Here is a 24,749-nt window from a genome sequence, read left to right on the forward strand (position 1 = left end):
TGATCCCCCGACCCTGAGATGATGATCTGAGTTAAAGTCAATGCTTAACCTGCTGAGCCACCCAGGTGCCCCAAGAATGCCACTCTTTTTACCTACTGTGGGGGATATTCTTTTCCAGGGTCCTGAGTGCTTATGTTCTCTATCTCTGGCATCATATCAGAATATTTGAGAAGCTAACCAGAAAGCTTCTAGGTGAACTTGGAATCAGAGCCAAAATACTTGGATGACTTGGGTAAATATTTCATTGAGGCAAGGTGAAGCCTTCCTAATTGTCCCTACCTCACACTTGGTGTCTTCCTTGGCAGATACCATACTTAAGTCTGCCGGATTGTATGTCTCTCCTACTTGGAGAATGAATGCTGCATTCTTGAACCTCTTTCTTAACTCTTACAGAGCATCCCTTTTCTGTTTCCATACCCTTTCTTTTAGACAATGTCAATACAATTGATTATAATCACATATAGATCTACCTTCCTAAGATTATATTCTGGTCACCTGGAGTAAAATTGTGGAAGTTCCAGGGTTGAGCAGGACTTGAAAACTAGGTGTTGGGCTTCAGCAATTAAGTCATAAACCGTACTTCTGTAAAGCTGAAGTGTAATCTTGATCTTTTTGGTTCCTGATTTTTAGTGGTATTTTCTCAGCAGTATGGTTTCTGTCTGGAATCATGTGCTTCAGTGCTCTTTGAAACAAGATGTTTAATAGATATGATTCAGTAGTATACTTATATTTGCATAGTTTTTGAGCTTTATAAGAATGGTTAAAATTGTTCCTGTAGAAGGAAGTAGAAAGGAAACAGAGGAAGTAAAATGAGGAAACTAGCCTTGACATAAATAAAGCTCTCATCTGAATGTCTTCAGAAAGAATTAAATTTCCTAACCAGAGCAGGGGCTCTTTTTGGCATGACCTAGAGTATTTTGAGTATTTTAGAATACTGTGCACCTGTACTTTTGTGTGTGTGTACTTTTGTGAATATCCTTCCTTCTTTTTTTTTTTTTTTAAGATTTTATTTATTTGAGAGAGAGCGAGAGAGGACACAAGCAAGGGGAGCGGCAGAGGGAGAGGGAGAAGCAGGCTCCCTGCAAGCAGGGAGCCCGATGGAGGGATCAATCCCAGGACCTCAGGATCATGACCTGAGCTGAAGGCAGACGCTTAACTGACTGAGCCTCCCACACGCCCCCCATGTGTGAACATTTTTAATGTTTCATATTAAAAATGGGATCTAAACAAAAAATATATTCCTAAAGAAAAACTAAATTCTTTTACCCCATAAGTGATGGTCCATGTCTGAATTTCTACTTTGTTCTCTGTTATCCTTTCTATTTTTTTCCGTTTTTTCTCCGTTATTCATCTTTAGAGTCTTCGAGAAAGAGCTGCATGGGTGTAGCATGACATGATACACAGGCGTGAGATGGGGATGACTGGCAAGACTCACCCTGCTTGAATAAAACATTCACCCCAACCATCCAGAGTATTTTGGCTGTGATTCTAAGTTCACCTAGTAACTTTGTAACTTTTTGATTAGCCTCTCAAACAGTCAAATACCACAGATAGAGAACATAAATAACATGAGCACTGTGCTAAACACTTCACATACATTAATTCATTTCTTTTTTTAAAGATTTTATTTATTTATTTGAGAGAGAGAGAATGAGAGATAGAATGAGAGGGAAGAGGGTCAGAGGGAGAAGCAGACTCCCTGCCGAGCAGGGAGCCCGATGTGGGACTCGATCCCGGGACTCCAAGGTCATGACCTGAGCCAAAGGCAGTCGCTTAACCAACTGAGCCACCCAGGCGCCCCATTAATTCATTTCTGAAACAACATTGGGAGGTAGAACTGTTATCTTAATGAACAAGGAAACTGAGACTTGAATAGGTTGAGTAAATTGCCTGGTTATCAGAGCTAGGATGAACTCAGGGTCTGTCTGACCTCAGGGTCTGTGTTATTAACCACGACATTATGTTCGTTCAACACAATTTACTAAATGATCTCACCTAATCTAAAAGTAGCAGGCTTAGTCACAGGAGAATTAATAATAACTGAAATCATTTTCAGCACACCTTGGCCTTGACATTAGTTGAGATGGTTTTAGCCTTAAGCTAAGAAGACTTTAGTCTTGTAGAGAGGCAGGATTTGTGTACACAAAACAACTAGAAAACTGAAAAACTGGAAACTATATATTTAGAGGCAGGAGAGAAGAGTGCTTTATTTTCCATGTCCTAACTACAATGTATCATAAAATACACATTTAAAATGGAAGGAGGGTAGTTTTTTTTTTTAAATGGTCGTTTTTGGGGTTTTTTTTTTAAGATTTTATTTATTTATTTGACAGAGAGAGACACAGCGAGAGAGGGAACACAAGCAGGGGGAGTGGGAGAGGGAGAAGCAGGCTTCCCGCAGAGCAGGGAGCCAGATGCGGTGCTTGATCCCAGGACCCTGGGATCATGACCTGAGCGGAAGGTAGACGCTTAACGACTGAGCCACTCAGGCGCCTCTTGATAGCAGATTCTTGAAAAATGTTTCTGGAATGAATTAAGAGGGATGTATTCTGGGACCAGAATCTCTTTCTGCTAAGCTTTCAGGCTGGGCAGATTGCTCACTCTCCATCCATCAACATAAGGGAACTCTCAGCTCTTTGGGGGCAGTCACCGTAGCTAGATGTCACCACATTCTCTTCTGACAACCTTTGTCTAGTTTTCCTCTTCAGTTGGGTTCTGGTCTGGCATGCCCTTCTAAGACCACAGGCCTCTGCAAACAACTGCCTTTTCCTCGGTTACCATCAGGTCTGTTCCAGGAAGGACCACCCCCCCCCCAGAAAAGATTATGTATTATGGAAAGAGCCTAAGAGCCAGAAGTGCCGCTTTTTATTCTCCTAGTATAAAGAAGTTGGACTAGATGATCTCTGAGGTTTATTTTCAGAGACTATTCTCTGAGATAAGAATTGAGCACGAACTTTGTTCCCAGAGAACTGATTGATTAAGCAGAAATTTCTGCAGGCTAGTAGTTCCCAAGGCATGTTCCATGGAACCTTGGTTCCTTGGGATTAATAAAAATGTTCTTTGAAGGAAAGATTTTATGGTCATCTCTATTTGACTGGGATAGCCAAAATTAAACATTTCTTCACTGCTTCAGGACTTCTGATTTCCAGCCAAGAATTTAATTAGCCAGCCAGCCTATAATATAAGGACAAATAAGAAAAATAAGAGATGGGGGGTATAAGAGCTAAATATCTTCATTGTAGAAAGTTCATGAATGATACCCCAAATTGGAAAATATCAAGAAACAACACTATAAGCATATGATTTAGGAATTTGAGGTTAAACACTGGAACAACTAACACTGTTCAAAATTTTGCCTCTGGGTTTCTGGAAGCAGCAATTGGTTTGGGGCACAAGGGAGGGCAGGGGAATTGCTATTTATTACTGTTGTAGAACTATTTGACATCTCAATCTATGTCCATATATATATATATATATATACACACATATATACACACACATATATATTTTTGATTAAAATTAAATATGGAAGTGGGGCACCTGGGTGGCTCAGTCGTTAAGCGTCTGCCTTCGACTCAGGTCATGATCCCGAGGTCCTGGGATCGAGCGCCGCATCTGGCTCCCTGCTCTGCAGGAAGCCTGCTTCTCCCTCTCCCACTCCCCCTGCTTGTGTTCCCTCTCTCGCTGTGTGTGTCTCTGTCAAATAAATAAAATCTTTAAAAAAAAATTAAATACGGAAGAATATAAAGTCTTCAAAATAATTTTAAATGGCTGAATAACATTCCATCCTGTAGTTGTACCATAATTATTCAGTCAAATCCCATCATTGGTTACTTAGATTGCTTCAGTTTTTTTTAACATTATAAATAATCCTGGGAGCAATGTATTTTTGTCTGTATCTGTGATTTTCTTCTGGATTTCTGAGAGAAAGAAATCAAAGAGGACTAATTTAAAATTTTCTTGTATATATTACATCATCTCTTGAGAGTTTTTTTTTTTTTTAAGATTTTATTTATTTATTTGACAGAGAAAAAGCAGGAGAGCACAGGCGGGGGAGCAGCAGAGGGAGAGGGAGAAGCAGGCCCCCTGCTGAGCAGGGAGCCCAGTGTGGGGCTCCATCCCAGGACCCTGGGATCATTACCTGAGCTGAAGACAGTTGCTTAACCAACTGAGCCACCCAGGCGCTGCAGAGCTTTGGTTTTTAAAAATCAGCATTTTACTTTCCTAAACACTGGTTAAGAAAACTTTAATTTTATAGGAGTGGGAATTGAAATACCCACAGACTGTCCTGAATGCTAAAAAAAATACTGTTTAAATCACTGTTTCTTGTATCATTTGGAGTTTGCAACATTTTTTATCTTTTAGAATTTTTCATTATCAAAGGCTTGTAGTTATTGCATAAATTTGCTGTCAATGAAGTTATAGAGTAATAGAGTATTCTGAAACATCTACAAAACCAGTGTATGGATTTTTTTTTAAGATTTATTAATTAAAAAGATTTATTAATTTAAAAATTTTAAAGTCCTGGTCTTTGAGTTCTTTCTTTTTCCCCCCAAAATTTTATTTATTTACTTGAGAGAGAGGGCCAGCGTGCGAGTCGGGGGAGGGGCAGAGGGAGAAAATCTTCAAGCAGATTCCCCAGTGAGCCTGGAGCTGCAGGCCTTGCTGGATCTGACCACTCATGAGATCATGACCTGAGCTGAAATCAAGAGCTGCATGCTCAACCGACTGCGACTGTGCCACCCACGCCCGACCAGTCTATGTTTATAACTTTTTGGGAGTGGGGTAAGGAGTTGGGTTAAATAGGTGATGGAGATTGAGGAGTGCCTTTGTCTTGATGAGCACCTGGTGATTTATGGAAGTATTGAATCACTGTATTGCACATCTGAAACTGTATGTTAGCTAACTGGAATTAAAATAAAAACTTAAAAAAAAAAGTCCTTTTAAAGAAAATTTAGAAAAATATATTATTGTGTAAGACCAATAAAAATCGTCTGTAAAATTTTTTAAAACGTTTTCATTCCATCTCGTTTAAGCTGGGTGGACATTTACATTTTTGGCCTTAGTTTTTAAACTATACATATTTTTTAATGTGGCATTAAGATTTATTGGTAGAAAATAGTAGTGTATAACCTTTAATGACCATTTTAAGCCCTAAAAACAGTTCAGCATTTTCAGATATACTAACATAAAAGTTATGACCTTGATGTTGCCTTATTTAGGTTTTACTTTCTCTTGCACTAGTTATTAATAATATCCAGAAGTGCCAGTTAAAAGAATTTTTTTCTCTCATTGTGAGAAAGAAAATTGGACTCTTCCATTTTAAAGGTATGGAATGGCATGTTTCAGAATTCCAAACACAGACTGTACTTGGATCTTAATAAAGAAGTACATCAGGTTTATTTCTTAATGTGGTTGTTCTATCCTGTTTTCCAAACACCGTTTTTCTTTTTGGAGAAGAAAGGAGGGGATCCATTGAATATAAAGTACAAGTTTTATATTTCAGTGGTGCCTACTCTATAGCGACTATCATATATTTTAACTAAATCTCCTACCATTTTATACTGTGGCAGAAAGTTGTTTGGCATAGGAAAAGCTACAAAATTAATGTTTTCCTTTTCATCTTCCTTTTCATTCTTACTCATACTGTTTTCCTTAACTGTTTACCTCTTTTAACTATTCCTTCTCCATCCTTAAGTCATTTTTTTCAATTTTTAGAAATTGAGACATAATTCACATAATGTAAAGTTCGCCATTTAAAGTATACAATTTAGTGGCTTTGGGTATATTCATAAGGCTGTGCAGCCATCACTACTAATTCCAGAACATTTCCATCACCCCCAAAACAATCCCTGTATCTATTGCTAGTCAGTCCCATCTCTACTTTCCCCCATCCTCTGGCAATCACTAATCTACTTTTTGTCTCTATGGATTTACCTATTCTGGGCATTTCACATAAATGACATCAAACAATATGGGGTCTTTTGTGTCTGGTTTTGTTCAATTAGAATAATGCTTCCAAGCCTCAAACATGTTGTAGCATATAGCATTCCTTTTTATGGCTGAATGATATTCCATTATATGGACATTTGGGCATTTGGTGTTTTCTGCTTTTTGGCTGTTAGCAATAATGCTGCTTTAAACATTTGTGTACAAGTTTTTATATGGACATATGTTTTCATTTCTCTCTAATGTACGTAGGAATAGAATTGCTGGGTCACATGTAGTAATTCACTGCTTAACCTCTCGAAGCCTAAGTTGTACTTGTCCTACATTGTTAAATGGTATGTTTTTCCTCCATTAGGTACCAGAATTATAACGGGTAGGATATCATCAATTAGTACTTGGCTGTGCATTAAAAAACAAAAGAAAACAGGGTGCCTGGGTGGCTCAGTCGGTTGGGTGTTTGCCTTCGGCTCGGGTCGTGATCCCAGGGTGCTGGGATTGAGTCCCACAGCAGGTTCCTTGCTCTACGGGGGAGCCTGTTTCTCCCTCTCCCTCTGCCTGCCGCTTCCCCTGCTTGTGTGCTCGCTCACTCGCTCTCTCTCTGTCAAATAAATAAAAATCTTAAAAAAAACAAAACCAAAAAAAGAACTTTCACCTAAAACAGTGGTTTTCAACCTTGGTTGCTCATTGGAGTCATCTGGGAAGGTTTAAAATCAACTGGCTCTCACCCCCAGAGTTTCTGATTTAATTAGTCCAGGGTGCAGCTTGGGCTTCCAGGTGATTATGTGTAGCCAAGACTGGGCACCACTGTTCTAACTCTGACTGGAGTTAGACTTGCTGCTTGAAAAGGGGAAGGCAGGGACTTCATACATATACTTTTCTTGGCAAAGCTGCTATACATTTGAATGACTTGTTAATGTGTCTTTCTATTCTTCTCTTGTTAATGTATGTAACAGTGATTGAAAGCACATACTCTGGATCAGTCTACCTAGGTTTGAACCTGGCTCTACTCTATGACCTTGCGAATGTTGCTTAACTTCACTGTTCCTTAGTTCTACATCTGTAAAATGTGGAATTAAATAGTGTTTGCTATGGTCTGAATGTTTGTATCTTCCTACCAAAATTCCTATGTTGAAATCCTAATTCCTGGTGTGATGGTATTAGGTGGAACCTTTGGGAGGTGCTTAAGGTATGAAGGTGGAGTCCTCATGGAAGTGATTAGTGCCTTATAAAAGAAGACTCCACAGAACTCCCTAGCCCCTTCCACCATATAAGGCATCAGTTTTGCACCAGAAAGGGGGCCCTGATGAGAAGGTGACCAATGCTGGCACCTTGAGCTCTGACTTCTGCCTCCAGAAATGTGACAAATAAATTTCTGTTGTTAATAAACTACCAAGTCTATGTTTTTTTGTTATAGCAGCTGGACAGACTAAGAGAGTGTTTTAAGGATTAAATGAATGAGTTTGTGTGTGTGTGTGTGTGTGTGTGTGTGTGTGTGTATGTTTTTAATTTCTTAGAATAGTGTCTTGTATGGGGGCGCCCGGGTGGCTCGGTTGCTTAAGCGTCCGACTCTTGATTTTGATTTTTGATCTTGATTTGGCTCAGGTCATGATCTCAGGGTTGTGAGATTGAGGCCCGCTTTGGACCCTGCGCTGAGTGTGGAGCCTGCTTAAGGTAGTCTCTCTCCATCTCCCTCTGCCGCACTGTACCCCCCGCATGCCCACACACTCTCTCTCTCAAATAAATAAATCTTTAAAAAAAATCGTGCCTTCCATGTATAGTGCTTTGTAAGTATTAACTTGTAGTTGTTACTGTGATTCTTCTCAATCCCTTATTCATTATCTAGACTTACAAAATGGTGAGTAATGACTATTAAAAAGTTACTTGCCATTTTAAAGAACTGTCATATATGTTGAATTCTTTCATAATAAAAAGCTGAGAAAGTAGCATGATGACACTTTCCTGTATTATTCACCAGCTTCAACAATCATGGCCAATCTTGTTTCCTCTGTACTCCCACCCATTTACCCACCTCTGAATTATTTTAAAGCACATCCTACCCGTTACCTTTTAAATGGCTTCCAATTTCATTCATTTTCTAGAATCTCTGAGGAGGTTGATTATTGGTAGGAAGGTTAGAGAAAGAGAATACACTGAAGATGAGGGGCCATGACAGGATATTGGTTGTATTCCAGGACTGAGTTGTAAATTCTCTATTCCAGCTAAGTTCTCTGCTTCTTTGTGGGGCCCTCTTTTATCCACCTCTTAGTATTTTGCCATGAAAGTATTAAGAACTTATTCAGAACTCATTAGAACCCATTTCTGCCGCCTAATGTGAATGAGGTAAGGTCCCAGCCAAACTTTAGCAAGGGCCTTTGCTCTAACCATCTGTTAGCAGAATGTTTAGGACCAATTGTTATTTCCATACCTTTGTGGTTTGGAAAGGTGATCATCTGTTAATGCATGAAAATGTTTCTACAAATTTATATTTACTGTGACTATGTGCCAACAGAAGATTTCTCTCAAGAGAGGCCAAGAATTCATAATTACGCTTATGAAATGGGGTCTAAAATTAATTCCTTGTCTTTGTTTTCTCCAGTCTTATAAATTGGCTTTCTTGTTTGTCATAAGCTATCATATATTTTTAAAGATTTTATTTATTTATTTGAGAGGGAGTGAGAGCGAGGGAGCAAGAGGGAGCACAAGCTGGGGTGGGGGGAATGGGGAGTGGGCAAGGGGAGGGAGAGAAGCAGACTCCCCCTCCCCCCCAGGAGGGAGCCCTACCCAAGGGTTCGGATGGATCCCAGGACCGTGGGATCCTGACCTGAGCTGAAGGCAGACGCTTAACTGACTGAGCCACCCAGGCGCCCCTAAGCTATCATATTTTGTGATGAAAATAAATGTATGAATTTTAAAAGTAGTATAACTACATTGTAAACTATTTGGTAAATTGGGAGAAGAAGTAAAATCACTTTTAATTCTACCACCATAGCTATTGATTATATTTTAATGATTCCCTTCTAGACTTTTCTACCCATATTTTTTATAGCAAGTATTTGATTATTTTTAAGTCTTACTTTGTTCACTTCATATACTGACCTTTCAACATTTTGTGTGGTTTTGTGTTTGCTAAGCCTTAGCCAGGAAAAAAAAAAACATTTTAGGCAGTCTTTAATTTTTTAGACATGTAAAGCTATACATATATATTTGTCTAGATTAAAGTACCTCTCAACCGGAAATGGTTTAATTTAATTAATATCTGTCTTGACATGTGCAGACTCATGGCTGGCATGAAAATAGTTCAAATGTGTAGCTCATACAGTATTATCAACTCTAATATTTAAATTTAGCCTTACAGATGGAACAATTAATATTTAGTAGCATTTACATTAATGTCACATATACTTAACATTGTTGTTTTGCTTTTCTTTTGCCTATTTCTTTCTGCTTCCCTAATAATATTAAAATAATGGCTGACACTAGAATATTAGCCATGTATCGGGCACTAATAACAAGCACTTTGTATGGATCATCTTTTTTTAATCCTCACAAAAAGGGCCTGTTATCTCTATTTTACAAATGTAGAGACTGAGTCTTAGTGGATTTAGCTAACTCGTCTGAGGTCATACAACCAATACATTTTGGGGTCAGAATTTGAATGCTGGCGTTCCTGCTAATCACCACTATGCTAGCCTGCTATGAACAAAAATTTGTACTTGCTGTCAGTACACTGATTACCATGAAAGTCCAACCAGAATATACCAAGGAGAGTCACAAATTTTTATCCTACAGTAATAAACTATATGGGTGTAATTTGTAGAGCAGCTTATATTCGGATTAATTTTAAGAGAAGGAATAAGTCATGAAGCTAACTTAGTAGAATATTTTAATGCAAAATCTTTGCTTTCCAGTATAAAATGAATTATTTTATAAAATCACTCCTATGTTGGTCTAGGCAGGACACTGGAATTGGTGGTGATTTAAAGTGCTGTTTCTTTCATTCCTTACATATCTTCATTTTTATCAGTGAAGACATGGATCTCCTTTTGATTCAGTTCCAAGACCTTTTTCTTTGTATTCCTTCTTCCCAGTAGTATTAGTTTCATTTTCTAAATTTAGATAATTTCAGATTCTACAAGATACTTTTTTTTTTTTTTGCTTAGTTGCCTAGGAAAGCAATTTCTTTTTGTATTTTTTGTTTATTTAAATAATCTCTATACCCAACATGGGACTTGAACTCACAACCCTAAGATCAATAGTCACATGCTGTACTGGCTGAGCAAGCCAGCTGCCCCTAAATAATTTCAGAATCTAAATTATTTTAAAACAGCTGAAAAAAATAAAACAGCTGAAAACATGATTACTCTTGTCTGTGTAGTTCTTCCTTTAATTATTTTTTTAAGATTTTATTTTTAAGTAATCTGTACACCCAATGTGGGACTTGAACTTACAACCCTGAGATATAGAGTCCATTGCTCTACTAATGGAGCCAGCCAGGTGCCCCAGTTCTTCCTTTAATTTAACTGTCTTTGAATCTGTTGAAGAGTTTTTATGGTTTTATTATAGAAGGCATCCTAGGGGGACACCCGGGTGGCTCAGTTGGTTAAGCATCTGCCTTCGGCTCAGGTCATGATCCCAGAGTCCTGGGATCGAGTCCCACATTGGGCTCTTTGCTCAATGGGGAGCCTGCTGCTCCCCCTGCTTGTGCTTTCTCTCTCTGACAAATAAATAAATCTTAAAAAAAAATTCTTTAAAAAGAAAAAAGACATTTCAGGGGCACCTGGGTGGCTCAGTCGCTTAAGCGTCTGACTTTGTTTTTAAAAAAAGAAGATTTTATTTATTTGACAGAGACACAGCGAGAGAGGGAACACAATCAGGGGGAGTGGGAGAGGGAGAAGCAGGCTTCCCGCAGAGCAGGAAGCCCGATGTGGGGCTCAGTCCCAGGACCCTGGGATCATGACCTGAGCTGAAGGCAGACGCTTAACAACTGAGCCACCCAGGTACCCCATAAGCATTTGACTCTTGATTTTGGCTCTGGTCATGATCTCAGGATTGTGAGATTGAGCCCCACATCGGGCTCCACGCTCAGTGGGGAGTCTGCTTGAGATTCTCTCTCCCTCTCCCTCTGCCCCTCCTCCCCCAAATAAATAAATAAATCTTAAAAAAAAAAGGCATCTTAAATTTTTAAATGAGCTGTCAGATAGGGTGCTTAGTCTGTTTTCTGATATTCAGCAGTTCTCATCATCTGATATTTGTTAAGGGAAGATGCATCCAACAGTTAAGACTAGTTACTAAACCATGAGCTATCTTTGGTTTCAGAATATCCAAACTTGAGTAATAAATCTGCTCTTTACTGACTCAGTCACCTTGGGCAAATTACTTACTGGACCCTTAGTTCCCCCATCTATAAACTGGTATAATAAAGATGTTGTATATAAGTACTTAGTAGGGTATATGACACATAGTAGGTACTCAGTGAATATTTCTTCTTCCCCACTCCCCCCAAAGTTTATAACAAGAAATTAAGGTAAACTTAGAATCTTCTAGAAAGCCCAAATGAACCATAGTAGGGAAGATATGTTGTAAAAGCATTGGGAGAAATCTTGCAGTTACCTCTCAAAGGGAGCATATACTGTTCTCACAATTAACATGGTATATTAGGTTCTGGGAGCATTGGAAGAATGACACATGTTTAATCTATTAGGTTATATCTAAGAACAGTAAGTTAATGGGATATTTGTGTCAAATGACATTTTGTTTTCCTTCTCCTGTCCCACCTCTAATTCTCTTTACTACAACATTCTGGATAGCCTTTCCCTGACTTTATAAGAAAAACTTCTGGAGAAAATAATAAATATGAGTAAAGCTAGCTAATTCTAGGTTGCACTCTGCCCGACACTTCTGAGCAGTTTTGTAAAGGCTAATAAGAGCCTGGGGAGTATTGTTAGCTTTGTCCTTCCCCCGTACAATTCTGCTTTGTCTCTCTTACTCCCATTTACTGTTACCATGTGTTCAACACCCTCAAGAATCCAGAGTAGAGGTCTTAGGCAGCTGTGTCCTGATGTCAGCTTGTCAGACATGTGAGAACTTTATATAAGTCTGTTTCTTGTCTTGTGCCATCTGCTCGAGAGAGAAAAAAGGAAGTACTAGGCAGCACTTTGAGTTCACCAGTGGGTGTGTCCCTCGGAATGAGCCCATGGCCATGTCAGGACTGATTCTTCATATCCACCTCCCAGCTGTATCTGCCTTTTCTTTTTCTTTCTTTCTTTCTTTCTTTCTTTCTTTCTCTTTCTTTCTTTCTTTCTTTCTTTCTTTCTTTCTTTCTTTCTTTCTTTCTTTTCTTTTCTTTCTTTCTTCCTTCCTTCCTTCCTTCCTTCCTTCCTTCCTTCCTTCCTTCTTTCTTTCTTTCTTTCTTTCTTTCTTTCTTTCTTTCTTTTCTTTCTTCCTTTCTCTTTCTTTTCTTTATTTCCTTTTCTTTCTTCCTTTTTTTTTCTTTCTTTCTTTCCTTCCTTCCTTTCTTCTTATCATTAGAAGGTAGGACTCTTGGAGTCTTCTTGTTTGACAGAGGTCAGTTTTATATTCAAGCCTTTCTTTGAATCTATGAGAAGTTTTTGCTCATTTTCACTAGGATGGGAAGATAGCAAATACTGACTTGTACCTGGCAGGAATTAGGTCCAGGAGTAGAATTATAAAATTATACAATTTGAGAGATCTGGGCATCCTTATGCCCAAAATGTCTTCTACCCACAGGATACCATATTGGAAAACGTGACACTTCCAGGCATTACTTGATTAGCATGTATTACTTTTCTCCCCACTTTCTGCTCTGTTGGGCATTGAGGAGGTATAGACAACTGGAGCATGCTGGGAAGGGCAGGCTTTTATAAGTATGTTGTTGGGGCTCTGAAAGTAATAGAGAAGCATAAAGTTACCTGGGGTATTACAGAAAGAAAAGGTATACAGAAATGTGGAGGTGAGAGGTGACAAAAATAATTTTTCATAATTGTAACTATGAAATATTAACAAGAGAAACTGTAGCATGAACAGATCTATGATAAATCTAATGGCTCAAACGATTAGCAAAGGAATAAAGCATGTGGTTCTATTTATGCTTCTATCTAATGAATGATCAGTTCTTTTTTTTTTTTAAGATTTTTATTTATTTTTTTGACACAGACAGCGAGAGAGGGAACACAAGCAGGGGGAGTGGGAGAGGGAGAAGCAGGCTTCCCTGCTGAGCAGGGAGCCCAATGTGGGGCTTGATCCCAGGACCCTGGGATCATGACCTGAGCCGAAGGCAGACGCTAAACGGCTGAGCCACCCAGGCGCCCCGAATGATCATTTCTTAATTCAAGAAAGACCTTTATATCTTGATTTTATATCTTTGTGTATGAACCTTTTGCCAGAGCCAGAGTCCTACAATGGCAAGCAAGATATTAAATTAAATTTGCAACTTTTCGTAGTAATACTTTTTATTAATAATAGTAATTAATAATTTTCTTCATGAGCATTAATAACTTTAATCAATGTTCAAAATCTTAATTGAACCCAAAACAGCCATGACAGTAGAGTTAATAAAACAGACCTCTAAATGCAATGCCTTTTTGTACTGAGAATCTAATATTGTTGCTTTTTGCTTTATCGATGATTCTACTAAAAGTGATGGTTAGCTATGGATGTGACTAAAAAGATTTGTGTGTGACCAGCAGGCCATTCCAGATTATACATATGTAATGGCAATTTTTGCTTTGTGTTTCTAGTGGATATTTGCAGGCTTTCTGCTGCTGGTACATGTAGCTTTGTTTCTAAGATCCACTTAAATATTTTGAGAATACCCTTATTTTTCTACTTATTTGTTTGTTCATTCAGCACATATTTTGCTGGAGTACCAACTGTCAGATCCTATTAGGTGTTAGAGATAAAAAGATAGAACAAAATCTCTGCCTTCCAAGCGTTTAGTCTAGTATATTCCTGGTTAACCAGGTTCCCTGCTGGTCAGTGAGTTTACTCCATGACAGGGTTTCTCAACCTCAGCATTTTGACATTTGGAGTCAGATAATCCTTTGTTGTGAAGGGCTGTCCTGGGAAGAATTATAGTATATTTAGCAGCATCCCTGGCCCCTACCCACTAGATGCCAATAACACTACCCATCCTCCTCAAAATCGTGACAGTCATTGCCAGGTGTTCCCTGAGGGTAAATTCAGAATGTAAACCAGACTTTATCTGTGTCATTGACGAAGAACTTGGTAAAATTAGTTTTTAAAAAATGTAATACAGGGGCACCCGGGTGGCTCAGTTGTTAAGCGGCTGCCTTCGGCTCAGTTCATGATACCAGGGTACTGGGATCGAGTCCCGTATGGGGCTCCCTGCTCGGCGGGAGGCCTGCTTCTCCCTCTCCCACTCCCCCTGCTTGTGTTCACTCTCTCACTGTATCTCTGTTAAATAAATAAATAAAATCTTTAAAAAAATAAAATAAAATAAAAAATGTAATACAAAAAGTAATACAAAGCTAGCAAATGTAATGAAAAGAAAGCAACCTAGAGTATCACACAGTACTTATTACTTCATATGACTTTTCAAAGAGGAATACACAACGGTAGTACTGAATAACACCTTCTAAATGTGTTGTGTTTTAGTTTGAATGTCTATGAATCTTCTCTGAGTTATGAGTTACTAAGTTACTATGTATAGGAGAATAATTATACAGTTTCTTAGGGACTTCACTAAAATTTCACTAAAATACAAAATAATTGGAAAGGGAAAATCCGTTATGAAAAATTCCAGGTTTTTTCTGAGTTCTGTGTCAACATTATCCTTTTCTTGTTAAGAATGAAAATATTTCATTTTCTCCAATGAGTAGCCTGGACAACTGGCACATGTCTGGAATGTTTCCTGTGTTGTTCAGGCACACGACTTTGAATTTTGTTACTTTATTAATGGAATACTACCTGACTTAGACCTCTTCACCTTATTGCTTTTCTATATTCAAATAATGTATGAATAACATTGTACAACCAAGAATTCATTTTAATAATCTCTTAAAGCTTGTCTTCTAGTTCGTGCTCCTCAAAGTAGAGAGACCACTTTCTCTCTGAAACAGCACTTCAGTAGAAGTCCTGAAACCTGAGTTTCAGGTTCACCTCTGATACTAACTAGCATTTAACCATCCATTTATCCTTTCCTGGCCTTAATTTCTTCAGCTGTGATAGCTAGCTAACGATATAGATAGGCTTTTTTATCCTGTTTTCCAGATAAATATCCTGAATTCCATAAATCCATACTTTGTTCAAACCCTTTTGTGCCCATATTCTTACAGAATATCCACGTTTCACTTTCGGTGCTTATCAAAAGTTTTAATTCATCATGGATAATCTGTCATCAGAAGAAATTCAGCTGAGAGCCCACCAGGTTACTGATGAGGTAAACATTTTACTTCGAATAAGTAATTCTCTTTGAGTTTTCACAGTGGAAGGATGAGAAGACCTTCTTAGACGTCCATTTTGGCCTCCTCCCTGTCCCTTTATGTCTAAGAATGCATTTGCCTCAGAGTGCCATTGCTGGCCCCTTAGTTTTTCAGCTCACCAAAAACTAAATAAGTGAAAGCAGCTTGCATGATTTTTTTTAAGTCATTGTTTAATAAACACAGTTACAACAAAGATACTCTAGATTTGAGGAATTGGAAACATCTGTGTAACATACCTAGCTTTCTGCTTACGTTAAACTTTTATAAATACCATTAACTTTACCCTCCAAATTTTCTCTTAAGGAGCAGCTGGTAGGAAGAAAATAACTAAAATTAGTGATCAACTTTCTTTTTTTGTTTTTGTTTTAAAGAGGGGAGGGATGGCTGGGCTGGCAATTAAAAATAGAGTAGCATCATGACTATGTGATCAGATTTTTTTTTTTACTACATATTTTAGAATACTAAAAGCCTGTGTTTTTCCCTAGTCTCTGGAAAGTACAAGGAGAATCCTGGGCTTAGCCCTTGAGGTAAGACAGTATTTAATCATTAAGTACAAAAATTGTATAAGAGGGATCTTGAATAGCACAAGCTGGAATTTGTGTTAAGAGTCAGAAGTGTATGTTATCAGTGAGCTTTATTATTTGAAACCAGCATTTGCTTAACTTGTCAAACCATGCACTGATGGGCCTTTTTTGTTTTTCCCACTGACACTATTAGAATATGACAGGGAAGATCAAGTCACCATGAATTTGTGACTTAATTATATGGGGGGTATTTAATATGTTAAAGTTTGTTGCTTTGGGATATTAGTTTTCTCTATAACTCTCATCCTCTGAGAACTTAGGTTTCTAAATGATTCTCTCTTGCTATTAGGCCTTATAGGCTTTGTTTCTGTTGCTTTTGTTTTGTTTTGTAGTGCTATCAGCTTTTTTCTCTTTTAGTCTCAGGATGCAGGAATCAAGACTATCACTATGCTGGATGAACAAAGGGGTGAGTTGCGGTCATTGGCAGAAACTCTTGATTTGACTTCACGACAACAGAAAGCCCTTCCAAATCAGCCATGTCTAAAATTAAGCCTTGGGAATGCCTTCCCTATGTAAGATAAGAGTGATACGTTTACTTCTTTTTTCTGATTTGTATTATATCATGTTCATTGCCTATTTGAGGTGGGAGCAACAATGCCCAATTATATACCAAGTATTTGTCAGGTAGTAGGACTTACTGTGTGTATTTGTCATATGTACATTAGATACTATGATATTCTAGCATCATTTTCAGAAATGAAGCTTCAGTCCTTAAACAGGTTTACATTCAGGTGAGCTTGGAAACATTCCATTTGAGTTGCCCCTGAGCAATCCGGCCTAGATTTGATTAGACTTATGATGATAGCCTTCAAGTTTTGAACTTACTCGGAGAGAGAAATGCTGGGGATACAGTCTGGTCAAAGTACACTTAATTCAGTTGCAAGGGTGATCTCTAAACAAGCCCTCACATGCTCCTGTTATACAGATCTCTTTAGAACAAATCTTCCCACAATAAGAAGCCAGGTGCCTCAGGATCAGTTTGTGAAAGATTGTTTTCATGTTGGACAGTATGTAGTACTTTCTGGTACTGATATAGTCACTGGGATGGATTACTGGTGGATTCAGAGTTCAAGTTTGCTGTTCCATAATAATAGTATCTTCTTGTTGGCACTGTGAATATAACAAAATGTCACTTCCACAACTTATTCTTAGAACAACTGGACCACATAGAAGAAGGCATGGACCAGATAAATAAAGACATGAGAGAGGCAGAGAAGACTTTAACGGAACTCAACAAGTGCTGTGGCCTCTGCGTCTGCCCATGTAATAGGTGAGTTGAGAAATCAAGACCTTTTTAAAACTAACGTGAGAACATTCCACTCTCCAGGAAGGTCAGAAGTGTAACTGGGCCTAAATAAGGACCTTTGTTAGAAAGATTTAAGTTGTTTTTCCTTCCGGCAGATCAAGTTTTTCATGTAAATGGGCATGTTCACCAAAAGCCATGGCTTCAGTTTGGTCAGTCCTTAGATCAAGTCCCAATTTCATTTTTTAATAATACATGAAATATAATATAGGAAATATACATCTGGCTAATACAGAGCAGGATGGAATGAGTGCCTTTTCCTTCAAAGAATATTAAAAAAATACATATTCTGTGGTAGGCACATGAAGAATGGCCGACGGAGTAAAGGACTTGGATCCTGTCTTCGAAAGACCTCCCATGTGGTTGGATATATGAGGAAGAATGGCAAAAAAATAGAATGTATCAATCTAGTGCTAGATCATATGTCAGCAGAGGGTAAGGGAACAGAACTGATAAAGTTTTGTTTGGAAAAATATTACAGGAGAGAGAGCACTTGCATTGGACTCAGTGATTAGAAGGATTTGGATGGACGTGGAAGAACTAAGGGGGCATTTCCTAATGTAAACAGATTATAGAGGAGTTTGACTTAACTGCGTGATTCATATAGATGAGAAGTGAAAAACAAGACATAAGTCAGCGGGCTAAGGGGTAGATGGATTGCAGTAGAGTACATAACTGTACTAGTTAGGAACCTTTTGTAATCTAGGCCTGTGAGGTGAGGCCTTATTATTGAGATTAGAGAAAAAAGTGTAAGTCAAGGAAATTTATTCTAAAGCAACTGATTGTCAAACGCAAACAAGGGAAAATCAAAGAAGTCTCTGAAAATTTGAAGTTTCTACTAAACTAGGAGATGAAAAGTCTTCAAACTTTTTGTGTAGTGTATAAAATTATGATTGACAGAAAGAGATACATTTCTTTTTGGTGACTCCATTATGAATATTTAAATTCCCTGCGTACTCTTAGGTAAACCAAACTCCATGTTGTTGACAAAATTTTTTTTAATATTTTATTTATTTATTTGATAGAGAGAGACACAGCGAGAAAGGGAACACAAGCAGGGGGAGTGGGAGAGGGAGAAGAAGGCTTCCCACTGAGCAAGGAGCCCGATGCGGGGCTTGATCCCAGGACCCCTAGATCATGACCTGAGCCGAAGGCAGATGCTTTACAACGGAGCCACCCAGGCGCCCCATGTTGACAAATATTTTATGTATTTTGACCACGAGAAGGTTTGGGCTGAGGCAGTTAACCATTATCTTCCCTTCTGTCTGTTATTAACAGAACAAAAACTTAGAACTTTCCCCTTAGTTGAAATGACAACATCTGGAAATTGAATGACCATCCTTACTGCTGAGAGCATTCATTTGAGAAGAGTTTCATAAACATTAGTATTTCATCTAGTTGTCTCAGCTGGTATGGTAAACCAAGAGTGGGATACAAAGGTTTACATATTCTCAGCATTTTTACTTCTCAAGGAGTTAGGAATGGAGGAACTTTTGTTAGATTGTCATACTTTTAGATAGGTGTTTTCATGTGACAGCATTCTCTGTGCCATCTCTCTACAAGAGAAAATAGAGTTAAGTTGCTTATTGGCCAACTTTGGTGTTTATTTGGAGCATAACAAGTTAAAATTTGACAGTATTCTTCCTAGTGTTGTCCATTGGCTTTCTATTCTAAGACAAATCTGTTGGCCTGTTTAGACCTGGTTGACTCTCTAAAAGTGCATATTTAAATAATGACTTTAAATTTAAATATGACTTGGGGCGCCTGGGTGGCTCAGTCCTTAAGTGTCTGCCTTCAGCTCAGGTCATGATCCCAGGGTCCTGGGATCGAGCCGCGCATCAGGCACCCTGCTCGGCAGGAAGCCTGCTTCTCCCTCTCCCACTCCCCCTGCTTGTGTTCCCTCTCTCGCTGTGTCTCTCTCTGTCAAATAAATAAATAAAATCTTTAAAAACTAAAACTAAAAATAAATTTAAATATGACTTGTCCATCAGGGCTTAGCAGATTACCTTAAGCAAACAAGTTAGAAATGCACAGGTTTTTTTTAAATCTAAACTCTTAACTATATTTTGCAAACTTGTGCTTTTCTCCTTTGTTCTATGTACCCTTTTGAAAGTGCAGAGGAGAAAAATCAAATGAATTTCCCTGAGATAACATATTAGGAGGAGAGCAAGGCAGAAGAAGTCCTCCCTAGAACATAGAGCAAAATCAGCTCTGAGTCAGGGGTTGATAAACAGGAAAAGCAGTGAATCTTAAGATGGTCCAATATCTTAGAAAGTGGGAAATGGAACTACAGAAGGATTAATTATTAGTTAAGTATTACTATTTCACTTTGTATATCCCAGCCAAGCATAGGCAGGATTTTCTGGGATACTGGTGAGAGAGAAGGTAGAGTATGGTCCTGAGGCAGCTTGCAGCCTCTTACCTCAGAAGAACCCTTTCTCAGTTGGCCCAGAGAAGGTGCTCCTTAGCAGATGGAATCAGGGGGTTCCTATAAGAGAACAGTTGTTCCCTGGAGAGAAGAGTGATATTCCAATTTAAAGATGTTGTATATTAATTGCCTTCCTTGTGTCTATCTCTTCTTTGTAACAAAGACTTTTTGGCCTCTATGGTATCCTTGTCCTCAGCTCTGTCTACTATTATTCCTGCCAGTGTCTTGACCTTTCTAATTTTATCGGCTAACCTGGGTTTTAGTTAGGCTTATTGTTTAAATAGCCATAACATGAGCTTCTCAAAGGCAGATGCAGGATCATATAAGGCTAGTATTAATTCTGGTAGTAATAAAAACCCAGGTCCACAATCTCTTATCCTGCCGCTAGAAATCTGAAAAACTCTGAAAACCAAGGATTTAGGTCTGGGTTTTTTTTTTCCCCCATGATGAGCCACAACTCATTAATTAGGCCATAAAATGTAACATGAACTGAAGCTATTTATAATCTTTTTCCCACTTAGTGTAAATGTTAATTTGTTTCAGTACAGAAATAATCATGTATTTATTGATTATGTGGTACTGATCAAAATGTCTCACATCCAAGGGTTTGGATGAAATTTGTGGGCCTATATGTTAATTTAGGCTCTTATTATTCTGAGCACTTTAAATTTATTCCTAACAGTAACCTTAATATGAGATAGACTCTTTTCTTATCACCATTTTACATATGGGGAAACAGAGGCACAAAGAAATGGAAGAGCTGAGATTCAAAACCAGGCAGAGTCTCAGCTTTTAACTATATAGCTACACTGCTTGACTTTGGCAGGAAAAGAATGAACCTTCTTGTTGTTGCTGTTGTTAGATGTATTGCTATATAGAAAATGTCTTGAGTAGATTTGTTCTTTGAGATTTTTTTTGTTCGGTAGTGTTCATTGAAGCCAGGTCAGCAAATGAAACAGACATGGAAATAAATAACTTTACTTAACAGAACCCTGTATTAAAAGAGAATTTTAACTTAAGCTAATTCTTTTTAAAGAACGACCAGAATTTAAACAGACTACCAGGATTAAACTTTAAAATTGTGAACAGGTGTCATTATCTTTGATGGTAACTTCGTTAAGTTGTCATTCTAATTGTTAAACTAATTAAAAAGAGTTTAAAAGGAAGCAGACTTAAAATGGGAAGTCTCAGAATAGTAAACTCTCTGGTGTCCCAGTTTAACTATTCTCAGACAAGGTATTCTTCTGTCTGAACTTGCCTCTCTTCAGTGTGTACTTACAATGTCAAACACATAGTTTGAAGACAAATTGGTATTTCTAGACCACTTACTAGAGAAGTTCAAAATTGGTACTACAGATTTTCTACCATTCAAGTCTTATGTTGAGATGTAAAAATTCAGCTCTGATTGTTAAAAAATAAATGTTGCATTATATTTTAGTCAACATTTGAGTTCCCCCTCTGTCCTACTCACTGGAGATACAAAGATTAGTAAGGTGTAGCTCCGGCACTGTTTCATTTGTCATTACTCTTTATTTTTTTTGTGCGTGACATGGTACCTGAGACACAGTAGGTGTTCAGTGAATACTTGTTGATTGAATATGCTTAAGAAACTTGTTGGCTGATGGGAGAGTTAGACTGTAAAAAGATTTTTTTTTAAGTTAAATGCAAATGAAATATATAACAGAAATATCTAGGAGAAATCTGTAATCACCAAGAATGAAGAAGTTTTAGAACCTCTCCATTAGGGGCTTCTGGGTGGCTCAGTCAGTTAAGCGGCTGCCTTCAGCTCAGGTTGTGATCCCAGGGTCCTGGGATTGAGCCCTGCCTCAGGCTCCCCGCTCAGCGGGAAGCCTGCTTCTCCCTCTCCTACTCCCACTCCCACTGCTTGTGTTCCCTCTCTGTGTCTCTCTCGGTCAAATAAATAAATAAATAAAATATTAAAAACAAAAAAGAACCTCTCCATTAGTTTTTACCTTCTCTTCATACTAATTTTCATAATTTTGGGAAAGAATATTATCACCCAGACATTCTTAAGAAAAATGAAGTGTGCTCTGGTTTAAACCATTTTCCTGTTTTTCTTTTCATCTAGATTCTCAGATGTTCGTTGTTTCTATGAAACCAGGCAGGAATTTAAATGCATTATGTTTTTAGAATTCTAAACTTGCTTCTGTTCTGTTTCACTGGCATTCACTCTTTTCTGCATTTCATTCTCACTTAATTAATCTCTTCCTTTCTAATCTGCTTACTAAAAATGAAGATTTAACATCAGGAGCCGAGCTCAGTAACTGATCAAAGGGAACTTTAAGATGCAATCTTATGGCGCAGTTTGGGCTGTTAATCTGCTATCTAAAGGTGATGCTTCAAATGGTTTTTCTGTGCATGTGCATGGATTTTGTGAATGGTGGAGACTGTCTTTAAAATTGTGCTGTGGTGTGTAATGTAAAGTGAGTTTGTTCTGGGTGCTATATGCCAAAAAGATGGACTTGACAAAATGTTCTTAATTTATAATGCCAGCCTTTGACTAATGGTTCTGATAACTAAGTTTTTGCTAAATAACATTTAAGATTATAAAAATAAAAACATCCCTGAAGTTTCTAAAGAAGTTTTAATTAAGTTGATTTTTGTAGAGAATTGCTTCATCCTAGTTCTGATCAAAGGTAAGGGAATTCAGGCTAAATCCACCTCTCTCCATAGGACTTCGATTTCAGCATCCTATCTTCTGTTACTTCCCTGTGCCTTTCCGGTTCCAGAATCAAGATTTTTCCTATTAAAGAGTTGCTTCTAATGATTTGGATTATCCATAACTTAGGCCACTACCAAATTGGAATTAATTGCCAATCTAGTCATCTTGAATACCATTTGGAACAAGGTGGGATATAAACTTAAAATGTTACCTTATCTGGTATTTTCTTCCTTTAAATAAGGATTTTTCCCTCTTAATCTGCTCTATAATTCCTACTATGTCACATGATAGCTTGCTCTGGTTTCGTGTTGAATTAATACGGAGCTAACTAATCTTAATTTTTAATGAAAGTTAACCCTATAGTCTGCCTACTGTTTAGTATAATGTTTGACTCCTTAATTTTGGATCTTAAAAGGAACTGTGAAGAACATGGTTAAATGTTAGAAAATTAAGCATTCGATTTTTACCCTTTATTTCTTGACCTCCTTTTTCTTCCCTCCTGTAGCCTGATCACCCAAAACACACACACACACACACACACACACACACACACACACGTGCTCATTACATTTGGTATTTATCTGGTCCCTTTTCTTCCTGATATGAAAGAATTATAGCTAATATTGGGCGTTCTTTTTGCTCTTTTTATTCAGTTAATATTAATGTTGACAACCAGAACTAAATAAATTGTTAAAATTACTGTGATCATATCTTCTTTAACTTTTTAAATTTTATTTATTTATTTTTTAAGTAAGCTGGATGTGGAGCTTGAACTGAAGACCCTGAGATCCAGACCTGAGCTGAGATCAAGAGTCGGATGCTTAACTGCCAGAGCCACCCAGGCACCCTGTGATCATATCTTGATACTTGTTTTCTGCTTTTACAGCAGCTTCTTGAATTGATTAAGGGATATTTCAAATTCTTATTTCAAACTTGCCATTTTTGTTCTTTTGTTTCTTTGGTTTTTTTTTTTTTTTAAGATTTTATTTATTTGAGAGAGCACGAACAGTGAGAGGGGCAAAAGGAGAAGCAGACTCCCTGCTGAGCAGGGAGCCCGATGTGGGGCTCAATCTCAGGACGCTAGGATCATCACCTAAGCCAAAGGCAGATGCTTAATGGACTGAGCCACCCAGATACCCTCAAACTTGCCATTTTTGAATGAGATATTTATATAGAAAAAAGTGGTAATGGTTATTAAACCCCTCAAAACTGACAGGGTAAATCTAACTTTCCATATGGCATTCTTAATAGCAATTCTGTCACAAATTTGCTTAAGCATTTTATCATAAAGTCTAATTTCTTCTCAGAAGGGCTGTAAATTTTATTAAGCAAGAGTTCAGTCGCAGATCAGAACCATTTCTTTTCTTAATGTAGGCCAAAACAACTTGGGCCTAGTTGTCTTTTTATGTAGCCATATTCCAGCTATATTCAGCTCCTATAGATCTCAAAGCTAGGGAGTATTAATGGGCCAGAATAGTAAACATGCCATAGGGTAATCTGTGCACTTAAAGGCATGAACTGTTAAGTAAGGATCAGGTTGAGATCGAAGCCAAATAATAGAAATATTTGACTAATGCTTTTCAAAGTAATTTATATCTATTATCTTTTTCACAGTCCTGTGAACTATTAATATTAGTACAGTATTGTCATTTTATCTTAGTTTTACATATAAGGATGTATATGGATGTGTAAGGATCCTTCGATCTGAGCCGAAGGCAGACATTTAACCGACTGAGCCACCCATGTGTCCCCGAAGGGTCTTAAATGCTTTAAAGGTAGTATTTCTCAAACCTGACTGAGCCAAATAATGGAAGTTTGCTTAAGGTTCTACAGCAATAGAGGGCACCTGGGTGGCTCAGTTGGTTGAGCGACTGCCTTAGGCTCAGGTCATGATCCTGGAGTCCCAGGGTAAAGTCCCACGTCGGGCCCCCTGCTCGGCGGGGGGTCTGCTTCTCCCTCTGACTCTACCCCTTCTCATGCTCCCTCTCTCTCATTCTCATTCTCTCTCTCAAATAAATAAATAAAATCTTAAAAAAAAAAAGGTTCTACAGCAATAGAGTGACAGGTCTAGGATTGGGATTCAGGTCAATATATTACAATCTGTGGCCTTTTAAAAAAAAAATCTTGGTGTGTACTTTTGCTTTGTCCAGATTAATTCTCAGTGTCCCAATATATAGAAATACTAAGGTAGACTACTGGAGTAACTAAAATACTCTTTCTACAAGAGATTGGCAGACCCTTAGACAGTGTTTCTTTTCCCTGGCTGGGAAGCTAAATGAGCTTTTGAATTTAAATAAAACAATAACAACAGTAAAAGATTCCCGGGCTCTACCCCATACAT

At 38.0% G+C, this 24,749-nt stretch overlaps 1 protein-coding gene across 2 annotated transcripts in view; it reads left to right on the plus strand.

Annotated features, from left to right (window-relative positions):
- SNAP23 (synaptosome associated protein 23) overlaps positions 1-24,749 on the plus strand; it is a 35,331-nt gene that overhangs the window by 3,460 nt on the left and 7,122 nt on the right. The window contains exons 2-6 of one of the 2 annotated variants that reach the window (XM_088024755.1): positions 7,552-7,620; positions 15,264-15,367; positions 15,896-15,937; positions 16,352-16,400; positions 17,147-17,264. In XM_088024755.1, the coding sequence (XP_087880881.1) occupies positions 15,311-15,367; positions 15,896-15,937; positions 16,352-16,400; positions 17,147-17,264 (266 nt within the window). In that variant the 5' untranslated portion in view covers positions 7,552-7,620; positions 15,264-15,310. The remainder of the gene's footprint in view (positions 1-7,551; positions 7,621-15,263; positions 15,368-15,895; positions 15,938-16,351; positions 16,401-17,146; positions 17,265-24,749) is intronic. The other variant, XM_028094458.2, reaches the window with a different exon arrangement.

The sequence above is a fragment of the Eumetopias jubatus genome, unplaced genomic scaffold (genome assembly GCF_037043125.1).
Source record: "Eumetopias jubatus isolate StellerSeaLion01/CBP00866 unplaced genomic scaffold, mEumJub1_p1.0 scaffold_7, whole genome shotgun sequence".
Taxonomy (NCBI): Eukaryota; Metazoa; Chordata; class Mammalia; order Carnivora; family Otariidae; genus Eumetopias; species Eumetopias jubatus.